This window comes from Hemibagrus wyckioides, linkage group LG12 (genome assembly GCF_019097595.1).
Source record: "Hemibagrus wyckioides isolate EC202008001 linkage group LG12, SWU_Hwy_1.0, whole genome shotgun sequence".
NCBI lineage: Eukaryota > Metazoa > Chordata > Actinopteri > Siluriformes > Bagridae > Hemibagrus > Hemibagrus wyckioides.
Window position 1 is genome coordinate 16,296,050 of NC_080721.1, and position 12,032 is coordinate 16,308,081.

At 43.6% G+C, this 12,032-nt stretch overlaps 2 protein-coding genes across 4 annotated transcripts in view; both read right to left on the reverse strand.

The window, feature by feature from the left end:
* The window catches only part of kdelr3 (KDEL endoplasmic reticulum protein retention receptor 3), a 12,145-nt gene extending 11,131 nt beyond the window's left edge, over positions 1 to 1,014 (reverse strand). Inside the window, exons 1-2 of the mRNA XM_058404745.1 lie at positions 626 to 1,014; positions 1 to 37 (exon numbers count right to left, since the gene is read on the reverse strand). The exon at positions 1 to 37 is cut by the window's left edge and continues 64 nt beyond it. Coding sequence (XP_058260728.1) covers positions 1 to 37; positions 626 to 716 — 128 coding nt within the window. The 5' untranslated portion in view covers positions 717 to 1,014. The remainder of the gene's footprint in view (positions 38 to 625) is intronic.
* Positions 1,015 to 4,063: 3,049 nt separating this feature from the next.
* On the reverse strand, positions 4,064 to 11,325 carry LOC131362602 (ER lumen protein-retaining receptor 3-like). 3 transcript variants are annotated; one of them, XM_058404744.1, is made up of 5 exons: positions 10,937 to 11,325; positions 9,231 to 9,331; positions 7,117 to 7,275; positions 5,744 to 6,013; positions 4,067 to 4,329 (listed from the first exon to the last, which is right to left on the reverse strand). In XM_058404744.1, the coding sequence occupies exons 1-5, from the start codon at positions 11,025 to 11,027 to the stop codon at positions 4,306 to 4,308; spliced, it is 645 nt and encodes a 214-aa protein (XP_058260727.1). In that variant the 5' UTR covers positions 11,028 to 11,325; the 3' UTR covers positions 4,067 to 4,305. The 3 variants fall into 3 exon arrangements, with proteins under 3 accessions (XP_058260725.1, XP_058260727.1, XP_058260726.1); XM_058404743.1 differs by having other exon boundaries at positions 4,067 to 4,332; XM_058404742.1 differs by having other exon boundaries at positions 4,064 to 6,013.
* Between the last annotated feature and the right edge of the window lie 707 nt (positions 11,326 to 12,032).

Sequence of the window (12,032 nt, forward strand, 5' to 3'; positions counted from 1 at the left end):
ACCAACGCAAAGAGCATTTGGGACTTCCCTGAGATACCTACACACACACACACATACAGTTATCACACACTCTTCTTTCATCATTAATAGAATCAGATACACACAATCTAACATACACACATGAACACACAGACACTAACACACACACTAACACTCCAACACACACACAAACACACACACACACACAGTTATCACACACTCTCATACACTCTTCTCTCATCATTAATAGAATCAGATACACACAATCTAACATACACACATGAACACACAGACACTAACACACACACTAACACACTCCAACACACACACAAACACACACACACACACACACACACAGTTATCACACACTCTCATACACTCTTCTCTCATCATTAATAGAATCAGATACACACAATCTAAGATACACACACGAACACACACAAACACACACTGCCTACACTGGTGCACATACACACAACTGTTCAGGACGCGGCCTATTACACCACCTATAAGTGTGTCTGTGTGTGTGTGTGTGTGTGTGTGTAAGTGTGTGTGTGAGTAAACTATTAGTTGTTCCCCAGTGTGTGTGTGTGTTACGCGTGACGTGTCGGTGTGTGCACGCGCGCCCCGGGAGTTGAGGTGTTACCTGCGCAGGACTTGGACCTCCACATCTTCATGCAGAGGATGATGATGGCGAGGAGATGCGACACGTCACCGGCCAGACGGAACACGTTCATCCTGGAGTCTTTTAATAAACAACAACAAAATAACCGGGAATAAAGAGTTAAAGTGATCAATAACGGCGCGGTGCAGGAGGCTGTGCTCGAGCTGATGTCCCCGAGTCTCGAGGACAGATTACCGCCTGGAAACTTTCCCTCAGCGCCGCTGCGGTCACTCTGGAGGAAAGGAGCGCGTGCTCTCGGTCAGGCTCGGGCTATGTTCTGAACTTCCGTCACAGATCTGCCGTTAATCACCAGAAATAAGCATCTGTCCTGCGCGAGCGCGCTCCTCTCCGCCTGCCTGCCTGTGAAGTCGGTAGGTGACGTGGCTGACGGAACCGACTCCCTCTCGCGCGCAGAGGAATTCCTTCACCCGACAAAAAAAACAGAAGCTTCTTAAAGGGGCAGGAGCGGAGGCGTACTTCAGTAATTTTACTTCTTTACTGTACTTAAGTATTAGTTTTGGGGATTTGTACTTTACTTGAGTACAATTAAAAATTAATACTTTTACTTAATTACATTTTTAAAGAAAAATAAGTACATTTTACTCCTTAAAATTTTATTTACACTGAAAAAGTCATTTTGGAGATCACTCCATTCTATTTTCCCTTGCTACTGACAAACCAACTGAATTGAGCTGATGCCCAGGTCAACTTAAATCAGGGGTGTCCAAACGTTTTCACGGGGGGCCAGGTGCAAAAAAATGTGAGCTGTCTTGGGCCGTATGGCTGTAAAAAAACAAAAACAAAAATTAGACAAGCTAATTGATTATTGCCATTAATTTGTCCTTGTCTGCTTATATGTTAAATATGCTATTCTCTAAAAATGTTATGTGTGTGCTAAATATATATTTATACATGCCCCATGATATTATATAAATTTTTAATCTAAGAATCATTACAATGTATTGCTTTCAATATTTTTTACTCACCATTAACTTATTAATGTGAACAGTGATGTTGTGCCTTGGATTTCAGAATTGATGTCAAGTCAGGAGTAAGTCGTGTAGTAGAGATACGAAGCAGATCACAGAGATGGCTGTCAGTCAGACTGGCCCGCAGTGGACTCTTGTTCAGCGAAAATGTTTGCTCACATATGTACGTGGAGCCAAACAGACTCATCATCCTTTGTGTGTGATGTTTGATTAAGGGGAATCTGGAGGTTTCCAAACTCTTGTAAAACTCGGACAGGGGAAGAATCTGGTGGCGGCTGTGAAGAGAATCATCGCACTGAAGTTCTATGAGTTCCAGCTGCACATTCTCTTGTACTTCTTCAGCATTAACAGAGAAAGGGGTTGAGAACAGTCTGATGTCGTTATCAATAGTCTTGAAAACGCTGATTAAATTCTGTGATTAGGGAAGTGAGCACTGTCGAATATTTATCCATTTTCCCAGGGATGTTGGAGTCTGAAAAACTCGAGATGATTTCGGACAAACTAGGAAAATGCACAGCATTGCGGTCACTGATTTGTCTCTCAAAAAGTCTTAGCTTCACAGAAAAGGATTTCAGGTGTGTATACATTTCCGATATTAGCTGGTCCTTGCCTTGCAGGCTTTTATTCAGTGCGTTCAGGTGACTGGTCAAATCAACTAAAAAAGTAAGGTCTGCCAGCCAGTCAGGGTCACTGAGTTGATCAAGTGTCAGATTTCTTTCTTTCTAAAACTGGTCAATTTCAGCCCGCAACGAATAGAACCGCTGTAGAGCAGAGCCGCCACGTTAGAGTGATGTATTACGTCACCATATTCTGCATCAATTCTGCCCGGAATTCTCTGTGGTTGAGAGCTCCTGAACAAATCAAGTTTATAGTTTTCACCACAGCGGTCATCACATCATCCATCTGGATGGCTTTGGCACAGAGCGCTTCCTGGTGTATGATACAGTGCATTTTCACAGCCTCACCTCCACTTTCGCGAACTTTGTTGCAGACCATGGAAGTCATTCCGCTCGCCGATCATGGCCGGCGCTCCATCCGTTGTAATGCCACAGAGCTTGGCCCAAGGGAGATTCATGTTTTCAATCGCACATGATACAGCTTCAAAAAGATCTTTTCCCGCTGTTGTACTCTTAAGGCTCTTCATATCAAGGAGCTCTTCTGAAATGCAAAAATCACTGTCCACACCTCGCAAAAAAAATCAACAATTGTGCAGTATCTGTGGAATCAGTGCTGTCATCGCACGCGGTTGAGTAAAACGTGGGTACTTTGTCACTTGTTCTTTTAGTCAAGTCTTCAAGTCTTCGATTCTCCGTCCGACTGTTTCTTGAAAGACTGATGTTTTTAAAATCTTGCATCTTTTCTGGGCAAATTATAGTGACAACTTTCATCAGACACTCCTTTATAAGTTCGCCTTCAGTGAAGGGTTTTCCGCGCTATTAGGTGAGATACCTCATAACTAGCTAATGTAGAATTTTCCTGTGCTTTATTAGCACGAAAAAATTGTTGTTGAGCTGGCAAGGCAGCTGCCGGTTGTTTCACCTTTTGATCGCGCTCTGCTCCAGATATGAAAGACTGATGTTTTGTTTCATAATGTCTTTAACATTATATTCCTTCATCACCGCACGGACTCCTGGAAAATTAATCAGACACACTTCCCGCTCACCTCCGTGAAAAAACATTCATTTCCCCATCGTGTCTGAAATCTCCTGCATTCACTTTCGGTTTTCCTTTTTCTTTGTTGCGCCATGACTTAGCAAAATGTGATTAACAATAATTTGTTGTTTTTTAGCCCCTTAATTTGAATGTAGAACGTCTGGCTAACTGCATTGGCTGCATGTGATAGTGACACCCGATGGTTATTTACTGAATTTCATCTATTTTTCCCTATAAAGGACCAGATTCATCATCAGTTCATCTGATGAAGATTTCTTCGCATCTCTGAAGCCAGCAAACAGCTGGATGGATATCTGGCCTGTGTTCCAGACACCAGGGAGTCTCTGCTCACGTTCCCTGCTATTTCAGCACTGCAGGATTGCTTTTCAGCCCCAAAAGAGCTAGGCTTGACTCCTAATCATTTTGAAAATCAGCGTCTGAAGTTAAATTGGAGCTTTTACAACTTCAAGTAGTATGTTGCATGGTGGCATTAGGCGTGTCTTTGTATTTTTATCATTTAATACAATTAAATACAAACAGTTCTAAAGTAGGATAAAACATTGGATGTGGTTCATTTCACTTCATGTTGTGAGATTAAAAGCTTGAACAAGAATCTCTAGTTATTGCTGTTACTCTTACTTTAATACTCAAGTACTTTTCCTCAAGTGTGTTTCTGGGCAGATACTTCTACTTTTTACTGAGTAAAGTTTTCACTCTGTACTTGTACTTTCATTGAGTAACATATTTGAGTATTTTTTACACCTCTGAACAGGACACCATTCACACAGGAGTGTAGTGTGTTTATAGTGGTTAGCATAAGTTCAGTAGCCTTTATTTGTCACATATACATTACAGCACAGTGAAATTCTCATCACATATCCCATCCTTAGAGGTTAGGGTCAGTCATGATGCAGTGCGTCTGGAGCACAGTGGGTTTAGGGGCCTTGCTCAGGGGCCCATGGTGACAGCTTGGCAGTACTGGGGCTTGAACCCCGAGCTTCCGGTCAGTGACCCAGAACCTTAACCATGTGAGCTACCACCACCCTGCTACACAAAAACACCAATAAATCAGGTTATTAAGTCTAATAGAGTAATCAGTAGTTCACACACACACACACACACACACACACACACACACTCTCTCTCTAAAGCACATCCTCATCTCAATCTAAATCCAGTCTTTGCCATTTATTACAGTTTCAATATCTCTGATGGTTTTCTCTGATGTCACACCACAATGTCTGCTGGTATCAACTTCATCCTGGTGCTGGGTTTAGGACGGGTTTAAGATCATCAAACAGGGTAGAGAAACATCTAGACTCTTCTCTGTTCTGGCACTGAGCTGGTGGAGGGAACTTCCTCTAGAGTCACATCTAGGGCTGCAGCTGTGGATTATTTTAGTAATCGAGTATTCCATGGATGAATCGAGTAATCAGATAAGAAGTACTGTTTCTTTATTAAAGAGGAATACTAAATATGTAAGAGAAAATAAGACAGGTCTCTTAAAATTAACAACTAAGTCGTTTCCTATTTATAAAAAGTTTTTAGTCTAACTACAGCTCAAGCAGGACATAAGCCTTTACTGTCTTCCTGGAAGACTTTGTGGTTTTTGTAAGAGGCAAAAGTTAGTGGACAGGAAGGAAACTTGGAACAAGAACAAGAGTCCATACACATCAAATCTCTTAACACATTTTTCTGTAACATGAAATTAGAGATATTTGGAGAATAAACCCTCTTAAATGTCTCCCTACATACTGGTGTGTGTGTGACAGAGAGAGAGTGAAGCTAACAAAATAAATGACGGTTAAGCTTTTATGAAACTTAGCTAAATTAGGGACATCATAACTAGCCACCATACTGATACTGTCTTAAATAGTCACTACATGTAGCCACAATCCACAGACATTTATACTGCCTTCATTTCAACTAGCAATTATATTGATTTATGCTAAGTGTGAATCTTGTGTGGACTCGGTGGTCAGTGTCTCGGGGACTGTGTGTGAGTGAGATGTTGAAGTATGGAACCTGTAGTGTTGTGGTACACCAGTTCAGTCTCCCAGTAATCACACTGTACAGAGCTTTCTGTGTTTTAGTTTGAGATGATTCCAAATATTAAAAACTTTCTGCTGTTTTCTTTGGCCTGAATCTTCTTGCCCCTCGCTGTTTTCTCCCCGAGTTTAGCGGCAGGTTGTGCGTCAGTAATAATGGTCCGTGGGGAAACGCAGTGCTCTGTGTGTAGGTACAGTAAATATACTGAATGAAGCTTTGAGGCAGCTTATTTACCTCTAAGATTATTTGTATTTGAATTACTCGAGGAATCATTTCAGCCCATGTCACATCACCGACCATCTTCAGACCCCATTTGAAGACTTAGCGCTTACTGAACAACTTAAACTATTTGTTTCTTGTTTTAATAAAAGTGTGTCTGTGTTTCCTCCAAACACACTTTTAGACTCACTGTATTCTTCATCTGGGACAAGTAGATGTTCTGCACAAGTCCAGAGACGAGGATGCACAACTGCACAACTCCAGAGACGACGGCGATCTGGTCGTAGAAGCCCTCCATTTGGTAGCGCCACACCCAGTTAGCCAGGTAGAGGGCGCGGTACAGTCCTGAAAAGAACAGGTAGTGTGTGGTGATGGACTCGGCCTCGCCCGTCTTGGTGATCATGAAGAGCTGTGGTAAGATGGCCACCGACTCCAGGTAGATGGAGAACGTCCACAGGATCTACAACAACACCAATAACACAGTGTGAGGAGGTACATGTACATCCTGTTCTCGTTAACGCTAAGCTAGCAGGTCACCAGGTGCTCTTCTGGCTCGTAGCCTGTCTCTCAGTGGCATGTAGTGAATGTTGTCTGTCCAGTGTGTTTCACTGGAAACAGAAACTGTTGTAGCCGAGCGGCTAAACGCAAAGGATCAGTGTCTTCAATAAACTGTGGACAAGCTTCCTCCTTAGAGGGAATTATCAATATGAGCTAACTGTGCTAGCTACACAGAGTAGATTAGCAATATGTGCTAACTGTTCTAGCTACACACAGTGGACTCTCCACAGGTTCCAGTGAACTCTGCTGCTTCCTGTCCAGCTTCACTTCCTGTAGTAATGAATATATATATATGTTTAATGAGAGCTGTATATCACAGGTGAGATGAAACCCTATGAGAATACAGCAGTTCAAAATGACCTTATCACTGTGTGTGTGTGTAAGTCAGAGTGTGTGTGTGTGTGTGTGTGTAAGTCAGAGTGTGTGTGTGTGTGTGTGTGTAAGTCAGAGTGTGTGTGTGTGTGTGTGTGTAAGTCAGAGTGTGTGTGTGTGTGTGTGTGTGTGTAAGTCAGAGTGTGTGTGTGTGTGTGTGTAAGTCAGTGTGTGTGTGTGTGTGTGTGTAAGTCAGAGTGTGTGTGTGTGTGTGTGTGTGTAAGTCAGAGTGTGTGTGTGTGTGTGTGTGTAAGTCAGAGTGTGTGTGTGTGTGTGTGTGTGTGTAAGTCAGAGTGTGTGTGTGTGTGTGTGTAAGTCAGAGTGTGTGTGTGTGTGTGTGTAAGTCAGAGTGTGTGTGTGTGTGTGTGTAAGTCAGAGTGTGTGTGTGTGTGTGTGTAAGTCAGAGTGTGTGTGTGTGTGTGTGTGTGTAAGTCAGAGTGTGTGTGTGTGTGTGTAAGTCAGAGTGTGTGTGTGTGTGTGTGTGTAAGTCAGAGTGTGTGTGTGTGTGTGTGTGTGTGTGTGTGTAAGTCAGAGTGTGTGTGTGTGTGTGTGTAAGTCAGAGTGTGTGTGTGTGTGTGTGTGTAAGTCAGAGTGTGTGTGTGTGTGTAAGTCAGAGTGTGTGTGTGTGTGTACCTCCAGGGGGGTGAAGGCGTAGTTCTCCAGGAAGGAGAGCCCAGTAACAGGAACCAGTAAGAACTCCACACGGAACGAGTCATTCTCACTGTCATAGGAGTTCCTGTAGTGTATGTAGACCAGGAACACTGTGGAGTAGGCCAGGACCAGGAACGATACCTGTGGGGGGGCAGTGGGAGAGATAGAGAGGGAGAGAGAGAGAGAGAGGGGGGCGGGGGGGGGATAGATAGATAGATAGAGAGAGAGAGAGAGAGAGAGAGAGAAAGAGAGAGAGGGGGGGAATAGATAGATAGAGAGAGAGAGAGAGAGAGAGAGAGAGAGAGAGAGGGAGATATATATATATATATAGCGCTCGGCAATCTTTATGTGTGATCTACTCAACGACGCCTCAAAGAGGCTCGCTGACGTGTCGCAGACAAAATCCAGATATCTGACATGTTAAATATCTGGGACGGTCGGCCGACTCCACATCACGTGGTGTCAATTGTAGCTACGACCTCCAGCCAATGAGAGAGCAAGTCAACAGAGTTGTTGTCAGATGGTGTGGTGTGCGACGCCCTCTTGTGGATCATTTATGAAGCGTTGCGTAGTGTGAACACCACAAGGACAAAAAGACATACAGTGAAGTCATGTAGTCTGAACAGCAAAGCGATCTGCAGACGGTTAAAGTCTTGTAGTGTGACCAGGCCTTTAGTTAACGGTGGTTTATACAATGTTCACCACTCTGGCTTTATATCATCATTCAGCCCAAGGACACTGCGCCAGGGCGTGTCTGCCCTCCCGTCTAACCATCTCTTATTATAAACTTTCACACACAGTTTGTAGAGGCTCTTACCCGAGGCTATGTTGAGGCCTATAGCTGTTCTTTCCCTATCACCCTGGAGGGGACCTGAGACCTCTGACAGATTGGATACAATAGTTAGGACTGGACTGGGCTCACCCTCCTCAGAGCTGACCACCCCAGCGCAGTAGTCCCTGAGCTGCATGTGCTCCTCAGATGTAAGTGCTGACTTCCACCTCTGTAAAAGCTGTGCAATCATACACACAGACTTCACCCCAAGCCATGTTGCTACATGGTTTGAGTGAGTAAAGTCCGGTCCTGACAGTTGCACCATCTGTCGCAGTGTCACAGTCCTCGTGGAGATCAACGCTCTGGTTAGGGCTGGAGAGATCCCGCTCGTGACATCCAGCCGAGCGCCATGGATGAGAGGTTCATCAAGAAGCCAGCACAGTGATGAACAGTCCTCCTTCTGCACTCTGAAATGGTTAAAAACTCTAAAAATCCCTTGATAAAAAGGGGTTTCCCTCAGTATCACCACTATGAACATCTGGCCTGGTCTGCTCAGCCTGCCTGTCTGTCGCCCCATTCATTTTAACCTTCTCTGGACATGCACGAACCAAGTGTCCTGATTTACCACAGTTAAAACATTTCATGCCAGAGTCAGTAGTCACGAACACGTTGTAGTCAAAGCCACCCACGCTTAATTTCACCGCTAAGTCCAGCTCCTCCACCCCATTATTTAGCACCATGTACACCAGTCTCCTAAAGGAAACTTTGAGAATCTTTGAGTTCCTTAACTCTGGTGCTTTACTGCCCATGTGGATCTTTCTTATAGGAGAAACCATTTTGCCATAGCGGGAGAGCTCTTTGTGATGGTGTCATTTTTCAGAAAAGGAGGAACGTTTGACAAAATTATTTTCTTTGATGGAGTACTGAGAGGAAGCACCGTTACCAGGGAAACATTAATGACCACTTACTGCTTTACAATCTCATTAACCTTATTAACGGAGTTCAGAAAAAGGACAATAGCACTGTTCACTGTTCACTGTTCATACGGGAGGCAGCTAAAATGTTGCTGTAATCTCCTACCACCTTCCCGACCGCCAACACACACTCCTCCACGCTAACGTTACACACAATCCTCACACCATGCTGCCGTGTGAGAGACTCGTACACGCTATCATCCACCTTCTCCATGTTCCCAGCACAAAGCGTGTGTCCAAACACACACGCGCCAAAACACACACGCGCCAAAACACACACGCGCCCAAACATACACGCACAGATAGAGAGAGAGGGAGAGTGTATATGTATACATATGTGTGTGTGTTACCTTCATGATGGTGTTGTACAGAGAGATGAAGGAAGTGAACAGGTCCAGATATCTGGTGGTGAAGACCAACGCAAAAAGCACTTGGGACTTCCCTGAGATACCTACACACACACACACACACACACACACACACAGAGAGTTATTACACACTTACACACTCTTCTCTCATCATTAACAGATATCTAGTGCACTACATAGTGGTTATAGAGCAGTACCAGCACACACACACACACACACACTAACACACACACTCTAACACACTGTAACACACACTAACACGCACACACACTAACACACACACACTCTAACACACACTCTAACACAGACACACTAAACACACACTCTCTAACATTGTAGAATGTAGAAGTCGGACCGGGTCTCGTCCAAAACCGCCATCACTGTGTGTGTTGTGGGAGTTCTGTATGCAGCAGTGAGCTCTGTATTACATTCCCTCCCTCTGTTCATGACCGTAATGTGTGAGTAACTGTGTGTGTTTATACACGCATGTAAAAGTCCAGTAAACAACGTTAACACAGTCAGTAGTTCACGTAAAGCTCAGAAAATCAAGGAGACCGGCTCACAGACAATGAGGTCAATTCGTCAGAATCTCTGTTCCCCTGTCCACACAACACCACTGAAAACGGAGAGTTCTGGAAAATCTCCACTTTGGAAGGAGTTTTCCAAAAGCTCCGTTTTCACCGACCTCAAACTGCATTAGCATGTGGACGAAAGGTCAAAACACAGAGAAAAATCTCCCTTCTTAAAAATCCCCGGGTTCGAGTGGACATGGCCTTAGTTACAAGCTCACAGGTATGGAGACACTGATACTGTACACTTCATTACAATACAGTTCTAAAGGCCTCTTCTTTATTTCATGCAAGTCTTATTTTTTGGTGCTGCACTGATTGAGAAATTTAAGAAAGAAAGCAAAACAGAATAAAATTCATAATTCTCTAAATTATTACAGTCTTACTTTTTTATTAATTTACTTCTACTTTTACATTCATGAAAATACTACTTTTGATACTTAAGTACAGTTTATTTCAGATACTTTAAGATTTTTACTCAGGTAGAATTATAATGGTTGACTTTAACTTTTACTCGAGTCATTTTCTAACAGAATACCTGTACTTTTACTCAAGTGGGGCTTTTGGGTACTTCATACAACACTGGAGGCAGAACCACACAAAGTAAATAACATATATATATATATATATTATTTTAACTCACAATGGCTGACAGAGGAGAAGAAATGGATTTGGTCACAGACGTCCTTACAAATACATTTTCAAGGCGGACTTTGCAAGAAAATCCTTTTGATTCTTCAAAATAGTTGGTAAGCTTTTTCAAGAACCATTTATGCTTTTGAGTTTTCTTTTACACAAAACAAACAGTTTGCCTTCATTCCAGATCCCCACTACTACACACACACACACACACACACACAAACATACACAAACACACACCAACACACACAAAATACACACACAAACACACACAAACACACTGTCTAACACACACTAACACTCTTACACACACTAACACAGACACACACACACACACACACTAACACACTCTCTAACACACAGTAACACTCCAACACAAACACTGTGTGTGTAAGTGTGTGTGTGTGTAGACTATTAGTTGTTCCCCAGTGTGTGTGTGTGTGTGTGTGTGCACGCGCGCCCCGGGAGTTGAGGTGTTACCTGCGCAGGACTTGGACCTCCACATCTTCATGCAGAGGATGATGATGGCGAGGAGATGCGACACGTCACCGGCCAGACGGAACACGTTCATCCTGGAGTCTTTTAATAAACAACAACAAAATAACCGGGAATAAAGAGTTAAAGTGATCAATAACGGCGCGGTGCAGGAGGCTGTGCTCGAGCTGATGTCCCCGAGTCTCGAGGACAGATTACCGCCTGGAAACTTTCCCTCAGCGCCGCTGCGGTCACTCTGGAGGAAAGGAGCGCGTGCTCTCGGTCAGGCTCGGGCTATGTTCTGAACTTCCGTCACAGATCTGCCGTTAATCACCAGAAATAAACATCTGTCCTGCGCGAGCGCGCTCCTCTCCGCCCGACCAGAGTTGCCAGATTGGACTGAAGCTCTCCAGTCCAGCTACAGCTTAAACCCCCCACTTCAAACAAATACAATAACAACCAGAAAACCCAAAACAAATGGGTTAAGGTTAGGGCACTATTTAAACACACACACACACACACACACACTACGCTACCTGTATATGTTTTATTTAAGCATTAAACATGAGATCAGAATTGTACAGCAGAATAATAGTGTATAAACACGATTACATTTTCATAGGGACTTTAATGTAGAGAATCTTTTAATGTACAGAACTGATGAGAACGTCTCCTGAAATATTATAGAACAAACTCTGTCTCAAGCACAGTGATTAATACATCATTGAGTCAAATCTCTCCACAAACTGCCGGAGAGGTCTGAAAGTTGCAGAGGTCCAACTATTTCTGGCCAGGTCAGTACACACGTCCATGATGCTGGAGAGTAGTGGTAGTCCCATGTGATTTCTAGTGTCATCTTTCAAAAGTGAGACCAGAGAAAATGCTGGATCGACATGGGCATTGGAAACAAGAAGTCTTATAGCACCCTGTGCTGATTCCTGGAAACACTTGTGTCCTCCTGCATCTTTAAACACTTCGACTTCCAGCCAGAACTGGTCAATGTCCTGCTCATCAGAGAAGCCTACTGATGCCACATTCCTCCATTGTGATTCTAATGCATCAGTCGGGCATGAGAAAAGATCAGCTGGGAAGTCTGTTACTC

Coding starts and splice junctions, on each gene's coding strand:
- LOC131362602 (XM_058404742.1), bottom strand. CDS start 11,027: ATGAACGTGTTCCGTCTGGCCGGTGACGTGTCGCATCTCCTCGCCATC. Junction 7,276..9,230: donor TGTACAACACCATCATGAAG/GTAACACACACA, acceptor GCCCCCCCACAG/GTATCGTTCCTGGTCCTGGC. Junction 6,014..7,116: donor ACGCCTTCACCCCCCTGGAG/GTACACACACAC, acceptor GTGTTGTTGTAG/ATCCTGTGGACGTTCTCCAT.